This window comes from Triticum urartu, chromosome 6A (assembly GCF_056163025.1).
Source record: "Triticum urartu cultivar PI428250 chromosome 6A, HENAU_Tu73, whole genome shotgun sequence".
NCBI lineage: Eukaryota > Viridiplantae > Streptophyta > Magnoliopsida > Poales > Poaceae > Triticum > Triticum urartu.
In genome coordinates, this window is record NC_141878.1 from 135,976,815 (window position 1) to 136,004,590 (window position 27,776).

General features: G+C 47.9%; 1 protein-coding gene across 1 annotated transcript; it reads left to right on the forward strand.

Moving 5' to 3' along the window:
* Window positions 1-13,798: 13,798 nt before the first annotated feature.
* On the forward strand, window positions 13,799-14,934 carry LOC125515699 (ubiquitin-ribosomal protein eL40 fusion protein-like). The gene is made up of 4 exons (XM_048681214.2): window positions 13,799-13,965; window positions 14,104-14,314; window positions 14,407-14,473; window positions 14,547-14,934. Exons 1-4 carry the CDS (start codon window positions 13,863-13,865, stop codon window positions 14,571-14,573), a joined length of 408 nt encoding a protein of 135 aa, XP_048537171.1. The 5' UTR covers window positions 13,799-13,862; the 3' UTR covers window positions 14,574-14,934.
* The last annotated feature ends 12,842 nt before the right edge of the window (window positions 14,935-27,776 follow it).

A 27,776-nucleotide genomic window follows, 5' to 3' on the forward strand; every position in this document is an offset into this window, starting at 1 on the left:
TCCGACAATCTAGTTGTTTATACTTGGCAGTCTCTCTTATGGGGAAATGTAGTCTAGTGCTTCCATGAGCCATAGTAGTCCGCTACAGCCCGGTTCACCGGAGTCCTGCTAGCCCAGCACTACTGCTCAGGACACTTGACTGGCCGGCATGTGTTTCACTTTGTTCCTGTGTCTGTCCCTTCGGGGAAATGTCACGCGGTGACATCCGGAGTCCTGCCTAGCCTGCTACAGCCCGGGTTACCGGAGTCCTGTTAGCCCAGTGCTACATCCTGGATTCACACGTTGATGACCGACATGCTCGATGTGATTCATGTATGCCTGTCCTCATGGGTTAGCGCCGCTTTGGGTTCACGACTAGCCATGTCGGCCCGGGTTCTCTGTCATATGGATGCTAGCGACACTATCATATACGTGAGCCAAAAGGTGCAAACGGTCCCGGGCCAGGTAAGGTGGCACCCGTGGGAATACCGTGCGTGAAGCCGCAAAGTGATATGATGTGTTACATGCTAGATCGATGTGGCTTAGGATCGGGGTCCTGACAGCTTTGGTATCAGAGCCTGACTTCCTGTAGGATTACCAAGCCAAACTGGTCGAAGTTGAGTCTAGAAATGCTTTAGTTATATAAGGGAATTGATTGTGGAAGGGAACGTAAGGCTCTTTTACTCCTTTACCTTATGCCCTTCTGATCTGAGTCAACCTCTTCTTTTCTACGGGGTTAAGAACTAGGCCTTCTCATCTATCTATCAGGTTCACGTGTTACTAATCCGTGGACTCTTATAGGACTGATGGATTTAAGCCCCAGTTCAGTTTCTACTACTTTCGTATGTTCATAGTTGGTCCGGAACCTTGATATTGTGCTTCTGAGTGGTTATGCCACCATTTTGCAGGATGTCTTAAATATTTTTGAGCATTTACAGCCGTTATGCTGTCCAAGTCATCCCAGGTTTCTAAACAATCTGATGCATTTGCAAATCCTTTCTTTCCGTTCCCGATGTCCTTTTGGTCAGAATAAGCACACTAATTGCTGAGTTGAGGTACTCTATTGCATCGACATATATGTTGGAGTTATTATTATGACCCTAGGTGTCTTAAAGAATCACCCAGTAATCTAGCAATGCTTTATATTCCTAGTGTGATGATTCTGGCCATTCTTCTCGAAAGCATCCCGTGATGTTATTAGTTAGTAGGTATTCTACTCCGGGGTTCATGAACATGAGATTCGCCCTACTTACTTCATGTTGATAGTGTTTGCTAGTCCCTTTAGGATATTAGTAACCTTTGCGATAGTCCTCGAGGTCCGTGGTATATCGTTCTTCCAGTACCATGAACCAATATGGCAGAAGTTCTTTTGAACCAAAAGATCACAACCAGAGTGCTCTTGATGAGTTCTTCATTCATATTGTGACTTTGCCAGCTCTACCTTTCTGCATGGGTTATCCAGAAGAAATATGTTGAGCTTTGTTCAACATACTAATCTATGCATCCACAACTCAGAAAGTTATATGTTCCTTTGAGTTGTCCCTCTTTAGTTACTTTCTGGCCTCGTCTGTCAATTGATAGTCAAGAGTATGTGTGCATTCGTTCATCGATACCTATTACTCTTGTGGTCCGTCAAGCCATTCTATTCCAGAATGACTAGGAGAAACAAACTCCAGAACCTCATCCATATCTAGGATTGGGTCAAAACAATTGTATTCCGCAGATCAAAATGCCAATCTAGCTTTTGCTTTGCTCTACCTTGGAGTGTTACCATCTTTATGTTAGGAGTGTCATGAGAATTGCACCACCTCTTATGAATTCTTGATGCAGTAATACTTCTTGCCATCATTGTTCATTCCTCGGTCCCCGTGTTGTTCTAACCGGAATGTCGACAAGTGAATTGTGATGTGTGAAATCAATACTCTGAGCAACTCGTTGCTTGGTAGTAAATGGACAATATTCTCATTCTTAGCGTGTTGGTTATTAAATCATCATCCTAAGATTGATCGTGCTAACCAGTCCTTATTTCCGGTGCACCTTTCGATCAATGAGTTAGGATAGTGTCAATCCTTGCTTATTTGATCATATCGTCTTGCTCTGAAAAGCAAGATTTATCTCGAGCTTAATAACATATTGGTGGTTCGTGATTTTCCAAATATCTTCTCGGAAGTGTTACCAGGTTGTCACCTGACCGCTATGTTGAGTTCGTGATCAAGTTGGTTTTCCTCTAAACCAGCCATTCTCCAAGAATCTGTGTTGGATACCCCTGAGCTAGTTGGTTAAGCTAAACAACAACTTGGAGAATTGGAAGATGAAAGCTTGTCCGACTTAGTTCATCACTAAGGGATATCCTTGTGTGTGTGTGTGTTGAAGAAAGATGATATCTCCATCGATTGGTTCTCGTGATCAGTTGTTGGATCTATTGCCTTGTCAAAGTTTTGATTTGAGTATGGGCTATCGTCAAGTCAAATCAGAACTAACGGTGTTCGTAATGTTGTCTTACTCGTGGTTGATCCCTCGAGCATACACCATTACATCTTTTGGTCTGACCAATACTATCACATTGTTCACATAATGGTGGAAGTCCAGTGATATGGAAATTTCGATGAGTTGCTGTTGAGCCCCTCAGAAGCATCTTGTCTTCCCCATGATTCGTGTTAAACATTAAGCTAGTGTTGGAAACTTGGTAAGCATTTTCTTCGTGTTTCGTCATGAGGCATATGTTTGGATGAAAGTAGTGACTTCCTCTAAGTTCACGTGCAATCGATGCAAGTTGTCGCCGTGAATTCGAGAAAGCTTGTTTTTGCTTCCTCTGGAATCATCCCAAGTCAGCCATGCACGTGCAAAGTATTCTGTGGTATGTTAGACTGATCATCTTCGTTCCATATGAATTCCTAGCACCCAAGCCACTAATTGACTTGTTCTAGGTAAAGAAGTATAATTTAAGTGCACAAGACTTCGATATCCTTGATGATGGTTCCCCACCTGAACTCGGTAGTATTTTATTATAAGACTACTATGTGGTCATGCTTGTTTGGGACAGCATGTTCACATGTGTTTTTAGCAGAACCAACTCATGTTTTGGAGCATGCTACCGTAGTCTATTTCCCGAGAATCCTGCAACGTCATCTCGTCGACTTGTGTTGCAAACTTTCATTTTTTTCTCTCTGGACTTGATGAGTCTGGAATATCCTGACACCAACCAGATCTGAATCTCAGGCAGATATGATGGTTGGACCTTTTCCCAGGAATTATAATGTTGGTCTTTCTAAACCGGTAAGGTGGATGTCGTGGCCAACACACCCAGCTGGAAGACCTATCATTGTAGTATCTTGATTGAGGAAGTTGGCCACCTCCCCATAAGGATTTCGTAGGATTTACTCCAGTAGTTATTCCTTATGGATTCTTGTGCACCCGAAGTCCGACCTTTTACTTGATGTTCTAGATACCAAACCATATCTATAAATGGTTTACGCTACCACATCAAGGAGAACATTAGAAGCAGAGTGCTAAATGTCTCTCGGTCGAACATCCAGATTTCGTTTCCTTGGCATCGCTAAGGTGAAATCTGAGAAAGTGTTGTCCTCCTTTGTATCTGCATTGACCATCACTATTCATCATGGCAGTAGGATGTGTTGCCAGGATCCTCGGCACGGATGTTGGTAGAACCTTGATGAATATGGAAATGCTCAAGTTCTTGAGAGCACGCACAAGCAAAATCATCCCTTGTGTTGTCTTCAACAAGGTAGTCCACCTCATCCATCCTAGTCGGAGTATGCCATTATTTCGAACCCCTTCCAACGATCGGTTGTGATTTGCCCTAGGCTGGTGAGAAGAGTTCCTGTGATCTATGGATCAAAAGTAATTCTTTTTGCCACTTAAGGGAATAGTTCTTAAAGTCACCTTTTCCAAAGTGCCCCGTTACGGATCATGGCAACTATTTCCTCGCCACCTTGACACCATCCACCATCTTTCTAAGCATGGAATTGTTGCCCACCAAATCAAACCCTGTCGCTTGTTCCTCCATCCCTCTCGATGTGTTTCGTGTCTCATCTCGAGAGATGTTTCAATGTCTCACTCGATGAGTGATCCTGAGTTGTTCGATCTTTGAGAAGATCGATCCTTCTGGAGTTTTCCCTTTCCTCTCAATGTCATGTTAGTTGGAGTTCTCAGAGCAAGACATCGAGACAAAGATGGGGATCGAACCAATGTTCTTATGAAGTGCAACCTGGATCGTGAAGATTATGTTAGATTGTGTTTCCCCCTTCACCTTACCCTACGCTTGAATCTCGGGACGAGATTCTTGTTTAGTGGGGGTGAGCTGTCACAGCCCCAGTTCAGCCCTTGCTTGACTTTGCTTGTTCATCATGCCATCATGTTTAAATTCTTTTGGAATTGAATTGGGGACTGTTAAACCCTAGCACCAAATGAAATGCAACTAGGATAAAAATAAAAATATTTTCAAAGACCCCAAAATGCCCTTTGAAAATGTTCATGATTTATGATAAAGGTGAAAACCTCTGCCAAAAATGATGAGCATATTTCTTGGCCATTTATGGATTTTTGAATTAATTCATATTGTATTTGAGTTGGAGCAAATAAAATCTATAATTAAATTTATAGCTCCAAATATTTTGAAAGTAATTGTGGATCGCTGGTATATTGCAGAGAGCTCCCACAATTATTCTCAGAATTTATATAAATGGTTTAGTTTTCAAACTAAATCAAAACAGAGAAAAATAAATAGAAAAACAGAATTAAATGAGAGATTGAGAAGTGCTTACCTGTAGCCCACCTGGCATAGCCACCTGGCCCAGCACAGGAGGCCCAGCCCAGAAGGGCATCCTTGTCTTCTACCCCTGCCAGAAGGCAGAGGCGAACCAGAGCACGACGCCGGCCATGCCAGCTCCTGCTTCGCGCTGGCGAGCTCCCCTTCATCCCAACCGCGCCTGGAGAACGCGCTGGCCCCTCTCACTTCCCCTCCTCTCTCTCGGCGCTCTCGCCCTCTTCCCGCCTTCTCATCGCCATGGCAGAGAGCCATGCGAGCTCGCCGCCGTGAGCCTCGCGGCCACACCTCCCCCCCATGCCCCGCGAAGTGACCAGAAGCTCCGTCGTGACCTATTCTTCCTCTCCGTCGAACCGCGCATCACCGAACACCCTGCAACGCCGTCACCACCGTCGTCTTCCTCCTCGGGTGCCAAAGCTCACCGCCGTCGATTCGCCGTCTCCGACGCGTCCGCGAGGCCGCTGACCTACCCTGCCGCATCCCCGTGAGCTCTCCTACGTTTCCCCTATCTCCCCGTGGTTTTCCCGCGCTGTAGCCGTGCTAGGCACCGTACCGAGCGCCGCCGTCCGCCATGGATGCCAGGCATGGCGCTGCCGTGTTGCTGCGCTCACTCCGACGAGCCTAGCGAGCTCCTAGCTGCCCCAGGAGTCCGCATAGCCCCTCAGCCAGCCCCTAGCGCTTCGTAGCCTCGCTCCGCCCAAACCCGTAGCTCCGGCCGCCGCCCAAGTGGTCGCCGCCGTCGACCCCGGCCTCCCTGTGCCCAGTTGCGTGCGCCCCTAGATGCGCGGGAGCACGGGCTCCCTCCTGGTGCCCTCAGCGCGACTAGTCGCGGCCTATAGCGCCGCCCCGACCAACTCCGGCGAGATCCCGCCGCTGCTGTGGTCGCCGGCGTCACTTGCTGACGTGGCGCCGGTTTATTTAGCACTAATAACCCCGCTAAACACCCCAGGGCCACTTCCATGTGGGCCCCAGTGCATGTTTAGGTTAGATCAATTTTCTGTTTAGATTAGTGATAACCCTGTGGCCCACGTGTCGGCGTTGACTTTGACCTAGTCAACGTTGACTGGACCCACCTGTCTGTGGGACTAACCAGTGTGAGTCACTGACATGCAGGTCCCACTGGTCAGGTTTGACCTGGACCAGGTCTGTTGTTGACCTGCTGAGGTCAGCATGACGCAATGCTGACGCAGTAATAGGTTTTTCTGGATTTATTCTTACTCAGGAAATTCCAGAAAATAGTATAAACTTCTAAAATTCATAGTAAATCAACCGAAACTCCAAATGAAATAAATTATATATGAAAAATTATCAAAAATATCCAAAGAATCTGAATATGGCATTTTCATGCATGTTTGAACAACTTAACCTCACTGTTTAGTCCAAAACATGATAATGCAGTATTTGGATTCATAGTTTGAATTTGAATTTGAACCTAGTGTTCAAACCAACTCCATTTGACTTGTTGCTAGTTGCATTAGCTCAATCAACAGCACATTCCCATGTCATGATCATGCATCATATTGTTGCATCGCATTGATTGTGTTCTTCCTTGTTTGCCGGTAATTGTCCCCTCTCGGTAGACGCTGCTCCGGCGCTGTGATCGTTGATACTGATGAAGACTCAATGTTATCTTCAGAAGTGCCAGGCAAGCAAAACCCCTTGTTCATTCTGATACAAGCCCACTCTCTCGCTCCTGCTCTCTTTTACTACATTAGGACAACAATGGTTCAACTGTTACATGTTGCGGTAGCTGAACCCCTTTCCCCTGCATGACCTGTCATTGCCACAGTAAATAGATGAAACCCACTAGCATGAGTAGGAGTTGTTTGAGCCCCAATGTGCCTACTCATTCATGTTTGTTTGTCATGCCTGCTACTGCTTAGAGTTGAGTCAGGTCTGATTCATCGGGGATGAATTGGAATGTGGTGAACATGTCCTACTGTTGAGAGCTAAGTGTGTGAACACGATTTGGTAAAGGTAGCGGTGAGAGGCCATGTAGGAGTACATGGTGGGTTGTCTCATTGCAGCCGTCCTCAGGAACTGAGTTCTGTGTTTGTGATCCATGAATAGCTACTACCACGCATTGGAATGCTTAAGTGCCCCTCTCGACTTATTAATCAACCTGATCTCTATCCAGGAGTTGCAACTAGTTTCTGGTGTTTGTAGGTAGTGTTAGTAGTCTACCAAGTGGCACCCGGTACAGGTGGGCTTGGGACAAACTAGGCACAGTGGCCCGGTGTACCAAGTGGCACCCGGATGGTGGGCTTGGGAACCCTGCACACATCGTTTGGGGCCGTGAGCGACACCCCGGCCGGATCTCCTTGCGGATGGAACCCGAATAGGCGATAAACCTGGACAAGAGACTTGTTGGTTAGTCAGGTCGTGGCCGACTCCCTCGCCCGGTTTCCGCTTGAAGGTTGCCGAGGTACATGACGTGTACAGGGCGATAAGTGGCGAGAGCGTGTGTGAAGAAGTACACCCCTGCAGGGTTATCGTTATCTATTCAAATAGCCGGATTCCTCGGATATGGAAACTTGGACCCCTTGTACAGTTCATAGACAAGTGAAAGTGGATACTCTAAAATGCGCAAGATAAGCGTGAGTGCTATGGATGGCATTCTCGCAGGGAGACGGGAGCGGATCCATAGTGGTGTATTGGTATGGTGAATATGTGGACTCGTGTGCGCCACCTCAAAAGAGTTACTTGCAGTCGTAGTTCAGGTTAGCCACTGAGTCAAAGCTGGCTTGCTGCAGTTAAACTCCACCACCCCTTTATTGATACCGATGCATATGTAGATAGTTCTGATGTAAGTCTTGCTGGGTACATTTGTACTCACGTTTGCCTATTTTATGTTTTGCAGAGAGACGTCAGTCTCGCTAGTAGTTCCGTGTGGACTTCGACGTTTAGCTTGATACCTCAGCTATGATCTTGTGCCCTCGGCAGGATCTGGTAGATAGTCAGGCTTCTCAGCCTTCTTCATTTGTAGTTGTCTGTACTCAGACAAGTTAAGCTTCCGCATGTGCTTGTTGCTTGTATGCTCTGTATGTTGGGTCATGAGACCCTTGTTTGTAATATCTCACTCCTCGGAGCCTAATGAATAAATACTTGAGTCGTAGAGTCTTGTTGTGATGCCATGTTGTATTTACACATATCGAGCATATTATGTGTATGATTGAAATGCTTGGTATGTGTGGGATCCGACAATCTAGTTGTTTATCCTTGGCAGCCTCTCTTATGGGGAAATGTAGTCTAGTGCTTCCATGAGCCATAGTAGTCCGCTACAGCCCGGTTCACCGGAGTCCTGCTAGCCCAGCACTACTGCTCAGGACACTTGACTGGCCGGCATGTGTTTCACTTCGTTCCTGTGTCTGTCCCTTTGGGGAAATGCCACGCGGTGACATCCGGAGTCCTGCCTAGCCTGCTACAGCCCTGGTTACCGGAGTCCTATTAGCCCAGTGCTACAGCCCGGATTCACACGTTGATGACCGACATGCTCGATGTGATTCATGTATGCCTGTCCTCATGGGTTAGCGCCGCTTTGGGTTCACGACTAGCCATGTCGGCCCGGGTTCTTTGTCATATGGATGCTAGCGACACTATCATATACGTGAGCCAAAAGGCGCAAACGGTCCCGGGCCAGGTAAGGTGGCACCCGTGGGAATACCGTGTGTGAGGCCGCAAAGTGATATGATGTGTTACATGCTAGATCGATGTGGCTTAGGATCGGGGTCCTGACATGCATCGCCCCCTGTCTTCTGCGTCGTCATCAGAGAACGAGCGCACGCTGCCGCCGCGCGTTGACCCGCGCCTAGGTCGCGTCCAGCCCCAAGGCCCAGCGCCACCTCTTTCCTTGCCAGGCCCAGCATCGCCAGTTGGCCCATTGTGAGCAGCCCCCCTGTCCCTGTGCACTTTTGGGCCAGGAAGATTCGGCACGGGACATGTTTTTTCCGCAGAACGTTTTTTTCTTTTAATCTTGAGACTGCAGTTTTGCAGAAAAGCCCCTAGAGTTCATGCATATAATAACTTCAGAACCGTGGATCGGATTAAAATAAATTATATATGAAAGTTGCTTAGAATTTTGTCTGGTTCCATAATATGCAACTTTCATGCATGTTTAAAATGTTTAAAATGCTGTTTGGTTAAATTTGCTTCTATGCCATGCTAAAATGATTTATTTCATAACTTAATAACCGTAGCTCGGTTTCTAATAAACTTTATATGTAAATGGGGTAGAAAAATGCCTAGTTTAACATGGTGTACTCACTTTGCATGTTTAATAACTATAAAATATGGTTTAGGCAGAACAGTACCAAACCTAATTTATGCATATGGGGATTTACCGGAATTGTTGTTCGTTGCTTCCGGCCTCATTTAAACTTGACTAGATAGGTAGTTTTACTTTTCTTCCCCCTCTTGCCATGTTTAACAACATTTAATATTGTTGGGTACATAAACAAGATCGAACTATATAAGTCACATGGTGTTTCGTCAATATGCAACGGAGTTGCATAATGAGCTCCACTTAATTTGCAGGATTGTTTGTGCACTTTGCCATGCCATGCTTCATTAAACCGGACATGCATCATACTTGTTTGCGCATCGTGCCATGCTTATGTGATGGTTGTTTACTATGTTGTTTGCTTCTTTCCGGTGTTGCTTCTTCGGGTTAGTTCCGATAGCATCGCGTTTGTGAGGATTCATTCGACTACGTCCGTTTGTCTTCTTCATGGACTCGTTCTTCTTCCTTGCGGGATCTCAAGCAAGATGACCATACCCTCGAAATCACTTCTATCTTTGCGTGCTAGTTGCTCGCTCTTTTGCTATGCCTATGCTGCGATACCTACCACTTGCTTATCTTGCCTCCCATATTGCTAAGCTGAGCCTCTAACCCACCTTGTCCTAGCAAACCGTTGTTTGGCTATGTTACCGCTTTGCTCAGCCCCTCTTATAGTGTTGCTAGTTGCAGGTGAAGATTGGAGTTTGTTCCTTGTTGGAACATGGATTGTTGTTGGGATATCACAATATCTCTTATTTAATTAATGCATCTATATACTTGGTAAAGGGTGGAAGGCTCGGCCTTATGCCTGGTGTTTTGTTCCACTCTTGTTGCCCTAGTTTCCGTCATATCGGTGTTATGTTCCCGGATTTTGCGTTCCTTACACGGTTTGGTTATAATGGGAACCCCTTGATAGTTCGCCTTGAATAAAATTCCTCCAGCAAGGCCCAACCTTGGTTTTACCATTCGCCACCTAGCCTCTTTTTCCCTTGGGTTAGGCCAGCCCAAGGGTCATCTTTATTTTAACCCCCCCCCCGGGCCAGTGCTTGTCTAAGTGTTGGTCCAAACTGAGCGATGTTCGGAGCTACCAGGGGCAACTCTGGGCTGGCCCACCCGACGTCTGGCTCATCCGGTGTGCCCTGAGAACGAGATATGTGCAGCTCCTATCGGGATTTGTCAGCACATCTGGGTGGCTTTGCTGGTCTTGTTTTACCATTGTCGAGGATGTCTTGTAACCGGGATGCCGAGTCTGATTGGATTGTCTTGGGAGAAGGAATATCCTTCGTTGACCGTGAGAGCTTGTGATGGGCTAAGTTGGGACACCCCTGCAGGGATTTGAACTTTCGAAAGCCATGCCCGCGGTTATGGGCAGATGGGAATTTGTTAATGTCCGGTTGTAGAAAACCTGAAGTTTATGTTAATTAAAATGCACCAACCGCGTGTGTAACCGTGATGGTCTCTTCTCGGCGGAGTCCGGGAAGTGAACACGGTGTTGGAGTTATGCTTGACGTAGGTTGTTCTAGGATCACTTCTTGATCATAGTTGTTCGAACGTGCTTTTGCCTTCTCTTCTCGCTCTCTTTTGCGTATGTTAGCCACCAAATATGCTAGTCGCTTGCTGCAGCTCCACATCATACCTTTTACCCTACCTATAAGCTTAAATAGTCTTGATCGCGAGGGTGTGAGATTGCTGAGTCCCCGTGACTCACAGATACTTCCAAAACTAGTTTGCAGGTGCCGATGATACCGTGCAGGTGACGCAACCAAGCTCAAGGAGGAGCTCGATGAAGATTATGTTCGCTAGGTTGTTACGTTTCCAGTTGATCCGTAGTGGAGCCCAGTTGGGACGATCGGGGATCTGTGTAGCTTTTGGGGTAGTCTTCTTTTATTTTGGTTCCGTAGCTGGACCTTGTTTGTATCTGGTCGATGTAATGTTATATTCATGTATTTGTGTGACGTGGCGATTGTAAGCCAACTATGTATCTCTTTCCCTTATGTATTACATGGGTTGTGTGAAGATTACCTCACTTGCGACATTGCTTTAAATGCGGTTATGCCTCTAAGTCGTGCTTCGACACGTGGGAGATATAGCCGCATCGAGGGTGTTACAATCATGATGAACCTATGGATTATGAGGAAGCGATGATGAGCCCAGATTCCGCGAAATGGCTTGGGGCCATGAAATCTGAGATGGGATCCATGTATGAGAACAAAGTATGGACTTTGGTTGACTTGCACGGTGATCGACAAGCCATAGATAATAAATGGATCTTCAAGAAGAAGACCGACGCTGACGGTAATGTTATTGTCTACAAAGCTCGACTTGTTGTGAAAGGTTTTCGACAAGTTCAAGGAGTTGACTACGATGAGACCTTCTCACCCGTAGCGATGCTTAAGTCTGTCCGAATCATGTTAGCAATTGCCGCATTTTATGATTATGAAATTTGGCAAATGGATGTCAAAATTGCATTCCTTCATGGATATCTTAAAGAAGAGTTGTATATGATGCAACCAGAAGGTTTTATCGATCCTAAAGGTGCTAACAAAGTGTGAAAACTCCAACGATCCATTTATGGATTGGTGCAAGCATCTCGGAGTTGGAATATACTTTTTGGTGACCAAAGTTTGTTCGGGGTCCCGAATGAGATCACGGACATGACGAGGAGTCTCAAAATAGTCGAGAGGTAAAGATTCATATATTGGAAGGTTGTATTCGGACATCGGAATGGTTCCGAGTGATTCGGATATTTATCCGGAGTACCGAGGGGTTACTAGAACCCCCCCGGGGGAAATCATGGGCCTCATGGGCCATGGGAGAGAAGAGGGGACAACCCACAAGGGGGGCCCCAAGGGGAGTCCAAATAGGAAGGGGAGAGGGCGCGGCCCCCCTTTCCCTCTTCCTCTCCTCTCCTTCCCTCTTTCCCCCTCCGGAGAAAGGAAAAGGGGGGGTGAATCCTACTTGGACTAGGAGTCCAAGTAGGACTCCCCCCAAGAAATTTTTGAAATTGCATGCTACGTTCCCCAATATCTCTGGCAAATTAAGAAGAAACTCCAAGATAACCTCACCAGATCTGTCCATCTCTAATGCTTGCTTGATCACATCAAGCACTCCAAGAAGTCTCCACCCCTCGACCGCAACAGGGCACTCAAACTATAGGTGTCGAATAGTTCCTGGCCCTCGGTTGCATACTGGACATTGGGGTTTAACTTTGATATGCTTGTCAGCTAAGTTTGCCCGACAGGAATAGAGTTGTCGAGGACTCTCCAAATGAAGATCTTAACTTTTTCCGGGCAATTCAAGCCCCAAACAGACTCCCACGTGGGTGTTGGTGAAGATGAACTTCACATACCTTGCATGTTGTGACCAAACTGAGCTTCCCAGACTGCATGGTGGGTGGACCTTGCCATGAAGACACCCGTTTTAGTGAAGCTCCAAGCCAAAAAAATCCGTCATCTTGTGAACTAGAAACAGTATAGCTAGGATTCTTTGAGCATCAACGCTACAGAATGTTTGATTCACTAGCAGCATGTCTCGATCACCCGTCACTGGATCAATAAGGTCTAACACTCGGGAGAGGAGATGACTTCCTCTACCGGAGATAACCTTCCTGGTGGGTGACCGTGAATCCAACTATCATCCCATATCTTAATTTTCTGTCCATCCCCACCCTCCATATATGACCATGTTTGAGGGTCTCCACTCCTACCATTAGGCTTTGCCAAGTGTATGATGCCTTAAAAAAACTAACATTCAAAAGATCATCACCAAGGTAATACTTTGCTTTGAGAATCTTTGCACATAGGGAATCAGGGTTCTCAATAAGTTGTCATGCTTGCTTTGCCAAAAGTGCCAAGTTAAAACAATGAATGTCTTGAAATCCCATTCCTCCTTTACTCTTAGGTATGCACATCTTCCACCACACAAACTAGTGCATTCTCTTGTGTGATGCATCATCACCCCCACCAAAAACGAGAGATCTCATCTGTAATTCTTTGCAGATTTTCTTAGGAATTGTTAGGATGTTGGGTGAGTGTGTTACATCGACAGGCTTGTTACGGGGTTTCCCCCTACCCATCCGATTTTCAGGAGGGTGGGCCCCCTCTCCCCCTTAGTCCAATCGCAATTTGCCAACTCAAAAACACCCCGTAAGGCACCCGTAAAGTTCCGTTGATGTAGCATTGCTCGTGTAAATATATACGCACAAATACTACTCATTATGCCGTACTTCATGCCGAGCGCGCCAGGCTCACAGTGTTGTTTAAACGGTCCGGCCTGATTCGGCCTAGATGAACATGTATGCTTCTCTTTTTGCTTTATTCCTAAAGTTTCCAAAACTCATGTCTCACTCATTTTAAATCCAAATCTAGTGAAACTTAAAAAAAATCAACAAGCTTTCTCCAATGACACCACTTTTTTAAAATTTGGGGTTTCCTGTATATTTCCTTATTTTCCTTTTTTGGCGATTAGTTATTACTCGGAAACAGATCTGTACCGGAAATAAGGTTCGTTGCGGTTGGAAAATATTGTACTCCATTTTGGTATGGAAGCAAATTGCATGAGGCCTAGTTAAATAGATGTACCGTGATTTATGGGAGTAGTTGTCAGGAACAAATTGTTAGTGTAATATTCTCCATGCAAACTAACTAATTAGATGTGATCATGCATCGGGTTTTCGTAGCGCCTGCGTTTCCTACCCCTCCCCACTTCCATATAAGGGCGCCACCCACCCCGGCCATTCGCCATTCCCATCACGACCACCGTCACGTACGCGGATCCTACCTCTTGGGCGAGAGCTCGCTCGCGGTTGGTCGTTCCGGCGAGATGCAGATCTTCGTGAAGACCTTGACGGGGAAGACCATCACCCTCGAGGTCGAGAGCAGCGACACCATCGACAATGTCAAGGCCAAAATCCAGGACAAGGAAGGTCGTCGATTTGTCCTTTGCTTCGTCTCCCGGCTGATCCATGTGCCGGCCACGATCACGGCCGCCATTTCTCTGGGCGCGTTTATGCATGCATGTGCTTTGCGCTGAATACTACTGTACATATTTGTCGTTCGTGCAGGGATCCCGCCGGTGCAGCAGCGGCTGATCTTCGCCGGGAAGCAGCTGGACGAGGGCCGCACGCTGGCCGACTACAACGTCCAGAAGGAGTCGACGCTCCACCTGGTGCTGCGCCTCCGTGGCGGCAGCCGCGGCGGCCGCCCCACCTCTATCCCGCCCAACCTCCTGCAGCTCGCGCTCAAGCACAACGAGAAGAGGATGGTCTGCCGCAAGTGCGTATACGATCGACCACTGCCGTGCAATTGAGATCATGCGTGCGTGCGTGCCTATGACTGATTATGTTGCTGTGTTTTCTTCGACGCAGGTGCTACGCGCGCCTTCCCCCCAGGGCTACCAACTGCCGCAAGAAGAAGTGCGGCCACACCAACGAGGTGAGCTAGCGTAGTCTAATCAACTTATGATGTGTGTTGATGCTTTGATCTGATGTACTGTATTGAATTTCAGCTGAGGCCCAAGAAGAAGTTTGTTTGAGCAGCGAGCGAGCGAGCAATTCTGCTTCGTCGGCTATTCTTTCGTTGGGCGTCGTCCGGCATGGACTAGCTGAATAAATCGTCTTAGCATCGTGTCCGTGTCAGGGTTTTAAGTTTTTCTTTTTCTTTTTCTTTTTTGAGGGTGTGAGGGTTTTAAGTTGAGTCGATCATTAGTCTCATAGTCAAGTTCATCGCAATATAAAATGTCAGTCCGGATATTTTAATCCTTTGCAAGCTGGTTTTTCCTTCCTTTTCTTCTTCTCAGTTTTATCATTCACCTTCTGACGCAATCGGCCTGCCACAACAAAATCCGAGTTCGATTGAGATGTACTACTTTTTAATCCGTGACAAATTATCATTGAGCATTCAATGGAAGGTAGGTCAACTATGAATCGCTCAAAATTGACTTTGGGCTCTTTGAGGAAATTTTTGAATTTGGGAAAGAAAATCAAAGCAAGGCTAGCAAATGGAGGGAAGGCAGTTCCAATTCATGGAACCTTGCTCATGTTACCAAATGATATGTGGCAAGCCGTTAGGGGGCAATCTTCATGATTTGGAGGTGAGAACACAAAAAAAAAACGAGAAGAAACACAAGGAAAACATGAACATATCAACATACAAGATGCAATAGATCATATGAGATAGAGGAAGTAAGATATGATTTCCCCCAAGTCCTAAGACAAGGAGGGCTTGAATTCCATGGTGGAATATTCACCTGTAGGTTCCTTTGTACTCCGCGGAGTCTTCTCCATGAGGAGCAACCCCCAATAGAGTAATCCCACTAGAAGAGGCAGATGAGCTAAGCTCTATATATAAACATGAGTTCTAGTCTTGGCTAACCCTACATCTAGGAGGGGGAAATATATAGATCCATCCACGAAGGAAGTGAGGAAGGCAAATATAGATGAGTTGTCCCCGTACATGTGTGTGTAGGTAGGTCGCATAGTCCGAGTAGGATCAGACGGTCCGGGCAATCGGAACAATCCGGATCATTTCCAGGGCATGTTCGACCAGGTCCATGGGCATTGCAGTAAGGTAGGACATGTGTCAGAAGGTGCTTGGAGGATGTGACGTGTCAGAGGTTACGGGCAATGTCCAAGGGGGTCCAGAAGGGTTGCAATAGAGCTGGACCATCCAAGGTATTTCCAACTTGATTGTTCTCCTTTGGGCACCGCCTTCGTGCTCCATGCCTTCGTCCTCGCGGTTTCTTCTTTATTTCCATGCTTTCCTCTTGAATGTTGTAGTCATTCTATTGTGCTTGATTTTCTTCAGGTATGTGTGATGTTTGACTCAAATCAAATCTGAAGGTGCACCAAGGCACATTGGCAAGTAGTATACCATCTCCGAGAAAACCAAGTATACATACGTAAGGAGAAGACTACTTGTATGATGTGAAAGATGTGTGTGTCTCTTGACGATTGGGTATTTGACATGGTAATTACTCCAAGATGCTCCACGTCACTAAAGTGGTGTAGTTACTAAGCCGTCAACAATACAAACGGCAAAAACTAATAGTGAATCGGAGTGTGCATAACATTTTATCTTTCTATTTTTTCTATTCCAAATACATGCATGTAGATGCCCATGCAAGTGGAATAGTTTGAGCCCCCTCCTCTCGCAACCCCCTCCTCTCGTGACCCCTGCGTCGCCTCCCACGGCGGCGACGGGGGAACCCTAGCCGCGTCGCCGCGGCCCCCTCCTCACCTCATCCTACCTCCTCGCCGCCGCCTGAGGCAGCCGCCGGGCAAGCCCGGGGCATCAAGGATGGTGGCGGCGGGGCGGCCTCAGTTGCCCTGCTTTTGCGTGGGGAACCCCAGATCTGGAGTGGCGGCTCCATTGTTAAGGCACGGCCGGCTAGCAGCCGTGCGGGTGGTGGATCTGGTGTCCCGGCCGCGCGGGCGGCGGGATCCGATGGTCGTTGGCGGTCGGCGGCAGCTTCTGCGGTGGCCGGTGCGCGTGATTTGGCGCCTCCCCTTCTCCCCTGTTCGGCGTGCGGGCCAGCCTGGTCGGGCCGCGCTTCCTTTTGGTTGTCGGTTCTGTACAGGAGGCGCTGCTGGTGGCGGGGATCTAGTTCGGGCATAATCCCTGGCCGGCCTTGACCGGCCACGCCACGGCGACGCCTAAGGGCGCCGTTCCCCTCCTTGGAGGCGTCGGTATTGACTGATCTCCTCACTTCACCTTCCCCTGGGTCTCCAGGGCGAAAGCCCTAACTTTGTTGGGCGGCGGCGGCGCTCATGGCGTCGTTCCCTTCTTGAAGACGCCGCTTTTGGGAACCTTGGGGTTGGGTGACGCTTGTGGGTGGTGGGCGACGGCGGTGGTGCGGCCCTATGCTAGCATGGATTTACGCCCGTTGCTTGGAGAAGGACTCGCATATGTGGAGGTCGTCGGCTGGCATCGTCATGGCGTCATTGGTAAAGGGCCTGCCAAGGCTCGCGTAGGTGGAGGTCGTCGGTTGGCGTCGTGGTGGTGTCGATGGCGGAGGACCTGCCAAGACTGTCACCTCAATCTGCTCTGAAGATGGACCAGTGGAAGACGGCGACGACGACACATGTAAGTGCGTCGGACCGGTTTGAGCCTCGGACCTGCCAGATGGCTCGGTCGGGGCCTCCGGCTTTAAAAATTAGGCTTAGGTGAAAGGTTTGAGTATGTGGCCTAATTTACACCCCTTCATCATTTGGATAAGAGTAACGATAGATATTGTCAAGATGACGAATTCAGGCATCCGGTTTAAAAGTCCTGCTAGCCACGAAGCGTCGTCCGCTTTTACAAGGACGTGGCAGACTTGGTACTTGCATGCATAGTTTAGTGAGGCTCTTTCATTGGATGCATGCAGAACAAAGGCAGAGAGAGCTGAGTCCTAGCTGCATGCGTACTCAAGTGCTTGCTTCTCTATTGGTTGCATGCAGGGAAGAGAAGGATTAATTACTCTGTAGCTATCGATTCTGTCAAAAGCTGGACCTTGCCTTGGTTCCATTGAGTGGGCTCATGGGATTTTTATCCCGTACGGAGGTAGTACTTTGTAAGATCTTCGAGAATAATTAATAAAATGGTCGTATACATTTTTCAGATACAGAAACCGGGAGTCATTTTTTTTTTCAAAAAAAGATGCCTATATGATTATTATGTTAGGAGAATGTCGCATCCAATAACTAACGAGCGAACGTTTCCTCTATATACTTCCTTTTTTATTGAAAGAAAGGCTTTAATCAGTTGCTACGCTTAGAGCCAGAAATCACATCGGCTAAACTTAGAGCCAGAAATCACACTTTGAATATTACATCCATCTGAGTTTATTAGTCTTTCATCATACTCCCTCCGTTTTTATTTAGTTCGCATATTAGCTTTGGTCAAAGTCAAGCTTTATAAACTTTGAACAAGTTTATATACAAAAATATTAAGATATACAATAACAAATCAACAACATTAGATTTATTATTAAATGTATTTTCACATCGTATAGATTTATTATGATAAATGTCTATATTGTTTTCTATAAACTTGGTCAAACTTTACGAAGTTTGACTTCAGTCAACTCTAATATGCAGAGTAAATAAAAACGGAGGGAGTATTTTAGATCGAAGTTGGATCACACATTTAACTAACAAAATGTTAATGCATGTCATAAAAAATTGTATTGATGGATTCCTATTTAAATATAGTTTTTAATTATATTATTTTTATTATATATAAATTAGGACGGAGCTAGTACTTTTTTTTAAAGATCCAGCTTTTCGCTGGCTTTTCATAGATAAGCAGGAAGCAGTGGGAAAACAGAAGGCGGTGTATGGATCCAGGGGATTCGAGGGCTTGCCACAGACTGGCAATCCTCAAGCGATAGAAACCTAGGGTTTACATTTCATGGAGGTTCCTCGAAGGGGCTTGTTGAAATATGTATATTGCATGTATATTTTTTATACCACAAGCCGTCCTCCTCTCTTGTATAGTTGAGGACGTGGCTACCCTTGTACCTATATATATACGTGCATATGCACCCGATCAATATATCATGAGTTACATCAATTCTCTAAACCTCTACATGGTATCAGCCTAATTAGGTCCTACCGCGCGCCGCAACCCTAGCTGCTCCCGCGCGCTCCTGCCTCGCGCCGCTGATCTTGCTGCCGCCGCGTCTGCCTTCGCACGCCGCCACCAGATCGCCGCTGCCCTCACGATCCCTCCGCTACCTTGCTTCCCCTCTCAACCGTGCGTCGCCTGCCCCTCTGTCGCGCCACACTCCTCCCCCGTCGCGCGTTGCCTCCCTCCCAGCCGCACGCCGCCTAAACCCTAGCTGCTCCGCTCCTTCCCCCAAACCCTACCCTAGCCGCCATGTCGGACTCTACCCGCTTTGCCCGCAGCAACCCCTTCGCCTCCTCCTCCGAGGCCGGTTCTCTCCCCGGCCCGGCCTACATCCGCGATGTCCCAATCTTCGACCGCGTTCCGATCAAGCTATCCCACACGGAGGCCAACTTCTATGCTTGGAAAACCTATTTTAACCCCCTCTTCCGTGAGTACAACCTCCGTGACCACATCAACGGCACCACCGACTTCCTCGCCATGCGTCGTGATGAGGATTGGATGGCGGTTGACGCCACCATCATCCTGTGGCTCTTCCTCACCATGTCCAAGGACATCTTTCACACTGTTGTTCGCGACGATGATGATGCCTACACGGTGTGGACGAAGATCATCGGCCTCTTCACCGACAACAAGCTCCAATGGATCGTCTTCTTGCAGCAGGAGTTTTTTGGTTGCCACCAAAACGACTCCTCCATCGACGCCTACTTCATGCGCCTCAAGACTCTCTCCGACGAGCTCAACGACGCTGGCTTCAAGGTTGGGGACGAGCTCCTCCTCTCCACCCTCACCGCCGGCCTCAACGAAGATCTCGGTAATGCCGCGTCCAATCTTACTCTTATGGCTAACCCTACTTATGAATGGGCGGTGGCCTATCTACGTCTTGAGGAGCGTCGCCTGAAGAACCTGCGGGCTCGTGCCGTCCATACCGCCTTCGCCGCCGGCTACTCCCACGGCGGGTCCACATCAGCACCTCCCGCCGGGGGCCACGGCGCCTCGCTGCCTCCGCAGTCGCGCTCGCCGGTGCCTCCAGCAGTCGCTGGTGCGGGTGGCTACGGCACACCCTACGGCGACCTCCCGCCCCGGCCTCCGGCACCAGTGCCTCCGCCCCAGCAACAGCAGCAGAACCAGGGCGACCGGCGCGGCCGTGGTGGTCGCCGTGGCCGCGGCAACCTCTCCAACAACGGCGGTGGACAGCAGCGTGGTGGTGGCCAGCAACAACAACTTCCTTCGCCACCATGGGGCACCAGCCACAATCCCTGGACCGGGGTTGTACATGCCTATACAATGCCGGTTCCCCGCGCTTCACTTCCAGGACTTCTCGAGCCTCGACCAGCTGCACACCAGGCCTTCTACGCGGCACCCCAGCTCGGCGCTCCGACACCACCGCCGCCCCCTACCCCGCACAGTTTGGCTATGGCGCGCCAAACCCTAGTGGGGGGGTGACGGGGTTTGCTGGTGTAAGGACATATTTGTCCCTAAGTGTTTTGGTGATTGATGACAACGCATTTGCGGACTAATCGTGTTCCATGAGTTTTCCAGACTCTTCTCTGCTAGGCACAAGACGATTGGGTGCCCCTCGAAGACTGACGAAGATGGCGTCTTTTCTACGTTTCTTTTTGGTGGATTTGAGTCGTAGGAAAGCCGTACTATTAAGAGGGGGTCCGCGTTGGAAAGGTTTGGGTGGAATCATCACGTACACGTCTCCTTTTATCCCCTCCTTCTTCCTTGGAGCTTCCTTCGTTTTTCCTGCCTCCTTTGACTGGCTGCTGTTGTGGTTGCAGTAGTACTGCTCCTGGATCAACGGTAGTACCGTGGGCATCCACGGTAGTACCGCGCGGTGGCGCGGTAGTACCGCTGGTGCTCACGGTAGTACCGCTCCCCTGGAGCCGCACTACCGCTGCCCACCAGGCTAGTGCCGCCCCTTTGCGGTAGTAGGAGCGGATGTAATTTTTTACATCCGCACCTGCCGCAGTAGTACCACTTTCGCCGTGCGGTAGTACCACGCTATGCGGTCAGGCAGTAGTACCGCCCCTCGGCAGTACTACTGTGTCGAGTTTTTGCTACTTCCGTTTTTTTGCGGAAGTAGGCACGGAAGTTCCCCTTCCCCCTGGATGGGACTTTTGCCTTACGGTAGTACCGCATTGGGGGCGCGGTAGTACCGCGCGTGCGGAAGTACCGCCCCCAGCTTGCGTCTGTTTCCCTGGCTGGGGTCGCGGCAGTACCGTGGGACGGTACGGTAGTACCGCACTGCCGTGCGGTAGTACCGCTTGGTTGCAAGCAGTAGTACCGCGTGGCCTTGCGGTAGTACCGCTGGCCAGGCACGGTAGTACCGCTGGCCGCGGGCTGGTTGGTGGGTAACAGTTGGATCTTTTCCACACACTATATAAAGGGTCTCCTTCTTCCCCGTTGACTCACCTCTTCCACCATTAAAACTCCATTATTGCTCCAAGCTCCATTTTCGCCCGATCTCACTCCCTAGCCAACCAAACTTGTTGATTTGCTCGGGAGTGGTTGAGAAGGCCCCGATCTACACTTCCACCAAGAGATATTTGATTCCCCCTACTAATCCCTTGCGGATCTTGTTACTCTTGGGTGTTTGAGCATCCTAGACGGTTGAGGTCACCGCGAAGCCATAGTCTATTGTGGTGAAGCTTCGTGGTGTCGTTGGGAGCCTCCAATTGAGTTGTGGAGATTGCCCCAACCTCGTTTGTAAAGGTTCGGTCGCCGCCTCCAAGGGCACCAATAGTGGAATCACGGCATCTCGCATTGTGTGAGGGCGTGAGGAGATTACGGTGGCCCTAGTGGCTTCTTGGGGAGCATTGTGCCTCCACACCGCTCCAACGGAGACGTACTTCCTCTCAAAGGGAAGGAATTTCGGCAACACATCCTCGTCTCCACCGTCTCCACTCTTGGTTATCTTGAGCCTTTACTTGTGTAGCTTATTTGTTTCATATATCTTGCTTGCTTGTGTTCCTATTCGTGTTGCATCATATAGGTTGCTCATCTAGTTGCATATCTAGACAACCTACTTTGATGCAAAGTTTAAATTGCTAAAGAAAAGCTAAAAATTGTTAGTTGCCTATTCACCCCCCTCTAGTCAACCATATCGATCCTTTCAATTGGTATCAGAGCCTCGTCTCTTTATTAAGTACTTTACCGTCCAAAGAGTATGGTTGATACCATAGACGGTGCGGAGAAACACTCCGGTGTGAATCCTATCTCATCTACGGGCGATGGGGGAACTTCGGTCTCTCGTGAGGAGTTCAATGTGGCCTTGGAGACATTGAAAACCTCCATGACGACCGAAGTTGAAAGCATGTTTACTAAATTTCTTGAGGGGCTTAAACTATCCACCGCACCGTTGAAAGTGGGTGATCCCGCCATCAAGGTGTTGGATGCTATCCCTGACAAGGGGGAAGCTAGTAGTGAAAAGGCTCCTTCTTCTAGTGGCAAGAATGGCACCGGCATCTTTGCCCATGTGGAACCACCACTTGTTTATGGTGGACCGGTTCCTTCCACTCATTTGAATCATGCCGGTCCTCCCCCTAAGATTGTGAAAAATGAGGATTTTGATTCTTGGGTTTACCGCTTTAAACGTCATTTAAATCATGTGAACACTAACCTTTGGAGAATCATTGAAGAAGGTTTCTATCCACATGATCCAAGCAACTTCACTCCTCGAGAAGCCGTGGACAATCAATTCAATGAGAATACTCTCTTCATCATTCAAGATGCAATTCCACCCGAAGACCTACCACATCTTCGTCCCTTTGCCTTGGCCAAAGATGCATGACATTGTGTCGTGTCTCTCTACCGGGGAAGCGCAAGCATTCAACACTCCAACTATGAAGTGGTACAAGATGAGGCCGATGAGTTTGCAATGAAGGAAGATGAAGAACCTTGTGAGCTTTATCGGAGAGTAACCAAACTCGCGGTCTCACTACGAGATCACGGGAGCAAGGACACGGATGACAATTGGATCAAGCGCAAATTCCTCAAGGCAATGATGCCCTACCACAAGGCCATGTCTTCGGTCATTCGTCAAAGACCGGACTTCCACACTTTGACCTCAAGCGAAGTGTTGGATGACTTTGTGGCCATGAACATTTTTGACAAGACCGCCGACAATGCGGTGCTCCGTTCTCAACAGGCAAAGAAGCCTAACCATGCATTGAAGGCCAAGCTCACCGTGGAAGAAGAAGAAGAGGAAGAAGAGGAGAGCAACCCCAAAGATACGAAGTATGCATATCATGAACACATGGCACTTGCTTCAAGGAAATTTTGGAGCAAGAAAAACTCGAGGCCCAATTTTAGCAAAAACAACTCGAGTGGCACAAGGGGCAAGCAACGTGTAAGGACTTGCTACAATTTCGGCAACGTGAGTTATTTCGTTGCGGAATGCCCGTATGAGAAGAGGGAAGACAATGGTGGCAAACTCATCCGAAAGGACAAGGCCAAGTCGTTCCCCAACAAGAACAACTTCACCAAGAAGACTCCTCCCAAGGCTTTGGTTGTGCAAGAAGAGTACAATGAGGATGATGATGATGATGATGATGATGAAGATGATGAGTCGGTTGCCATGGCCTCCGTTGCCATTGCAACAACGTCACGGGTGTCTCTCTTTGACTCACCCAACGAGAGCATCACCGCCAAGTGCCTCATGGCTAAAGCCACCAACAAGGTAACCTCCAACATCAAAACTACCATCATTAATCATCCTTCCCCAACGGATATCATTAATGAACTTGAGGGAGCTAATGTGGAGGCTAACGAGTTTGAGGCCTTTATGGGCAAACTCAAGGGAAAATCCAAGAAGCACTTTGTTGCTCTCTTGGAACAACTGGGTGAGGCCAATGACATGATCGAGGCTCACGAAGACACCATCTCTAAGATGGAAGGGCATAGTCGTGACTATGCCGATGAGATTTCGGATCTTTCCAATGCTCTTGAGGAAGAGCGTGGTCTTCGTTTGGCTCTTGAGGAGTCACACAACGTTGATCATGCTAAGTTAAAGAAAGATTATGATCATGTCGTCATTGTTTCTCGTGTGCTAAATTCCGAGAAGGCCAAACTCGGGGTTGATCTTGCTAGACTCAAAGAGGAGTTTGGTATACTTGACAAGGCCCACAAGGCCTTGAAAGTTATTCATGCTAGTCTCAAGGAGTCTCATGATCAACTCCAAGTGAAGCTAACTAAGGAGAAAGCAACTTTTCCTCATATGGTTTTAATTGATAATGCAAATGCTACTAACACGTGTTGTGAGCATATACATCTTGCTGAGGAAAATGCAAAGTTGAAGGAGCAACTTGAGAGAGGTCTTGCGTCTTGCATACAAGGCAAGAAGAACCTCAACGATCTCTTGATCAACCAAAAGGGAGGTGTGGCCAAGGAAGGGGTTGGGTACGTGCCCGACTCCAAGAACAAGAAGAAGAATGACAAGGCCAAACGACCTCCTCCCCTCATGCAAACCTTTGTGAGGGAGGGAGAGAGTGCCCCTGAGGAGAAGAACAAGAACAATGTCAAGAAGGGCAATGCCATCCCTCTCAACAAAGCCGGCGATTTTAACCCTTCTTATGTGTTATGCCGTGCTAGTGATGGGCATGTTTATGCCAAATTTGTTGGTTCTCTTCATGAATACATTGAATGGTCTATTTGGGTTCCAAAAACCCTTGTTACTAACATCAAAGGACCCATTACAAAATGGGTACCTAAAACCAAGCATTGATCTCTTGTAGGTGTTTGCTTCCGGTGGGGGATCATGGTTGCTCGATAGCGGAGCTACAAATCATATGACCGGAAGCAAGGACTTGGTGGTGGACGTGCACAAGGTTCCATCTATGCCCACCAATGTCGAGTGGGGTGACGCCTCATCTTCTAAGGTATTGGGACTTGGCAAGGTGGTCATCTCTCATAATCTCACGATCGAGAAGGTCATGCTTGTTGAGTCCCTTGCATACAATTTACTTTCCGTTCGTCAACTTGCTATCATGGGCTTTGCCACCTTCTTTGATATCGATACCATGGCCCTCTTGTGGAGCAAGACTCTTAAAGTAGCCTTTGTTGGGCATGTCGAGAACGGTCTATATGTGATTAACTTTTCGGAGCGACCCACTAAGACTGCGACGTGCCTAATGGCTAAAGTTGATGTGGGATGGCTTTGGCATCGCCGTTTAGCCCATGTCAATATGAGATCTTTGCAAAGTCTCCTCAAGGGGGACCATGTCTGTGGACTAACGAATGTTAGTTTTGCTAAAGATCGTGCTTGCAGTGCCTGTATCGAAGGAAAGCTACATGAGAAGGCCCACCCTCCCACGACTATCATTTATTCAAAGAGGCCTTTCGAGCTCCTTCACATGGATCTCTTTGGGCCTCCATCCTTCGATGGTCTTGGAGGTAGGAAGTATTGCTTGGTGATTGTGGATGACTACTCAAGGTACATGTGGGTGTATTTATTCAAGAGGAAGAGCGAGACCCAACAAACCGTCATTGACTTTGCAAATGAAGCACAACGTCAACACAATGCAAAGATCTTGACAATAAGAAGTGACAACGGCACCGAGTTCAAGAACTACACCTTGGATGAGTTTCTTAGTGACGAGGGAATCAAGCATCAATATTCCGCACCCTACACCCCTCAACAAAACGGTGTTGCGGAGAGGAAGAACCGGATGTTGATGGATGCGGCAAGGACCATGGTGGCGGAGTTCAAGTCTCCGTACAACTTTTGGGACGAAGCCATCAACACCGCGTGTCATGCATCAAATTGGCTCTACCTCCGCAAGGGCTTGAACAAGACTCCATATGAAATACTCACCGGTAACAAGCCCAACCTCAAGTACTTCCGGGTATTCGGGTGTAAGTGTTTCATTCTCAAGAAAGGTGTTCGGTTGTCTAAATTTGAGGCTAGAGCTTATGAGGGCATATTTGTTGGTTATGCTACAAACTCTCATGCTTACCGTGTCCTCAATAAATCCACGGGATTTATTGAGGAGACGTGTAACGTGGAGTTTGATGAGAATAACGGCTCCCAAGTGGAGCAAAGTGGCACTTGTGATGTAGGTGATGAAATTCCTCCTCAAGCCATAAGAAGAATGGGTGTTGGTTTCATCCTACCCATTGAGGAACCCCTTGTGGCCGAAGGAGAAGGACAATGCTCCACTCAAGTGGAGCCATCACCAACCCAAGGCCCACACGCTTCCGAAGAACAAAGTGAAGGCCCTCAACCTCATGAACAAGACCAAGGGCAAGATCATACTCAAGACGGTGTGGACACACCAAGTGATGCCCAAGGTCAAGTTCTCTCCCCTGAGCAAGTTCAAGATCAAGAACAAGTTCATGACGGGGCTCAAGATGATCAAGTAACCGCTCCTCAACTCACCACCGAGGAGGAATTAGAGCATCATGCCGCCAAGGTTGCTTCCAAGCTCTCCACCAAGGATCATCTCATGACGAATGTGCTTGGAAGCTTAAGAAAGGGGGTAAGCACTCGTAGACAATTAGCAAATTATTGTGAGCATCACGCGTTTGTCTCTTGTGTGGAACCCCACAAGGTCTATGAGGCGCTAGAAGATCCGGATTGGCTCAATGCCATGCACGAAGAACTCAACAACTTCGAGCGCAACAAAGTGTGGAGATTGGTGCCAAGGCCAATGGGGAACCACAATGTCATTGGAACCAAGTGGATATTCAAGAATAAGAAAGATTCCCATGGGATTATCATTCGCAACAAGGCTCGTTTGGTAGCACAAGGCTACTCCCAAGTCGAGGGTATCGACTACGGTGAAACCTTTGCTCCCGTTGCTCGTCTTGAATCCATTCGCATGTTGATTGCATATGCTTCTCATCATAACTTTAAGTTACAACAAATGGATGTGAAGAGTGCTTTTCTTAATGGTCCCATTAATGAATTGGTGTACGTCAAGCAACCCCCCGGGTTTGAGGATCCCTACTTTCCCGATCATGTGTATCAACTCGATAAGGCACTCTATGGCCTTAAACAAGCCCCATGTGCGTGGTATGACCACCTTACCGAGTTGTTACAAGACCGTGGTTTTGAAGTTGGGATAATCGACCCCACTCTTTTTACTAAGAAGGTCAAAGGGGAGTTGTTTGTGTGCCAATTATATGTTGATGATATTATCTTTGGTTCTCCTATCAAAGCTTTCAATGAGGAATTTGCCGCTCTCATGACCTCAAAGTTCGAGATGTCCTCCATGGGAGAGTTGAAGTTCTTTCTAGGGTTCGAAGTGAAGCAAAGAAGAGAAGGAACCTTCATCAATCAATCCAAATACACTCAAGACATGCTCAAGAGATTCAAGCTAAGTGACGTCAAGCCGGCTTCCACTCCAATGCCCACCAAGTGCCAACTTTACTTAGATCCCAATGGTAAAGTGGTGGATCAAAAGGTATATCGTTCCATGATTGGATCCTTGCTTTACCTTTGTGCATCTAGACCGGACATCATGTTGAGTGTGGGAATTTGTGCACGGTTTCAAGCCGCACCTAAGGAAAGTCACTATGTGGCGGTTAAACGAATCTTTCGATATTTGGCTCATACCCCAAACTTTGGCTTATGGTACCCAAGAGGATCAAACTTCAAGCTTGTAGGGTACTCGGATTCCGATTGGGCGGGAGACAAAGTGGATAGGAAGTCCACTTCCGGAGGGTGCCAATTCCTTGGTTGCTCTTTGGTAAGTTGGTCTTCCAAAAAGCAAAGTTGTGTGTCTCTCTCGTCCGCCGAAGCGGAGTATGTTGCGGCTGGTAGTTGTTGTGCACAACTCTTATGGATGAGGCAAACTTTAAAGGATTATGGTGTCACTTGTGACAAAGTGCCTCTTTGGTGTGACAATGAAAGTGCCATCAAGATCTCTCTCAACCCGGTGCAACACTTCAAGACAAAGCATATTGAGATCCGGTATCACTTCATCCGGGATCACATTAGGCAAGGAGAGATCGAGCTCAACTACGTCAACACTCATGATAACCTTGCAGATATCTTCACGAAGCCCTTGGATGAAGAAAGATTTCGCGAGTTAAGGCATGAGCTAAATATCATCGATTCGAGCAATGTTGCTTGAACCCTTGCACACCCCACCATACTCAACGTGTTGTCCTATTTAGATGTAGG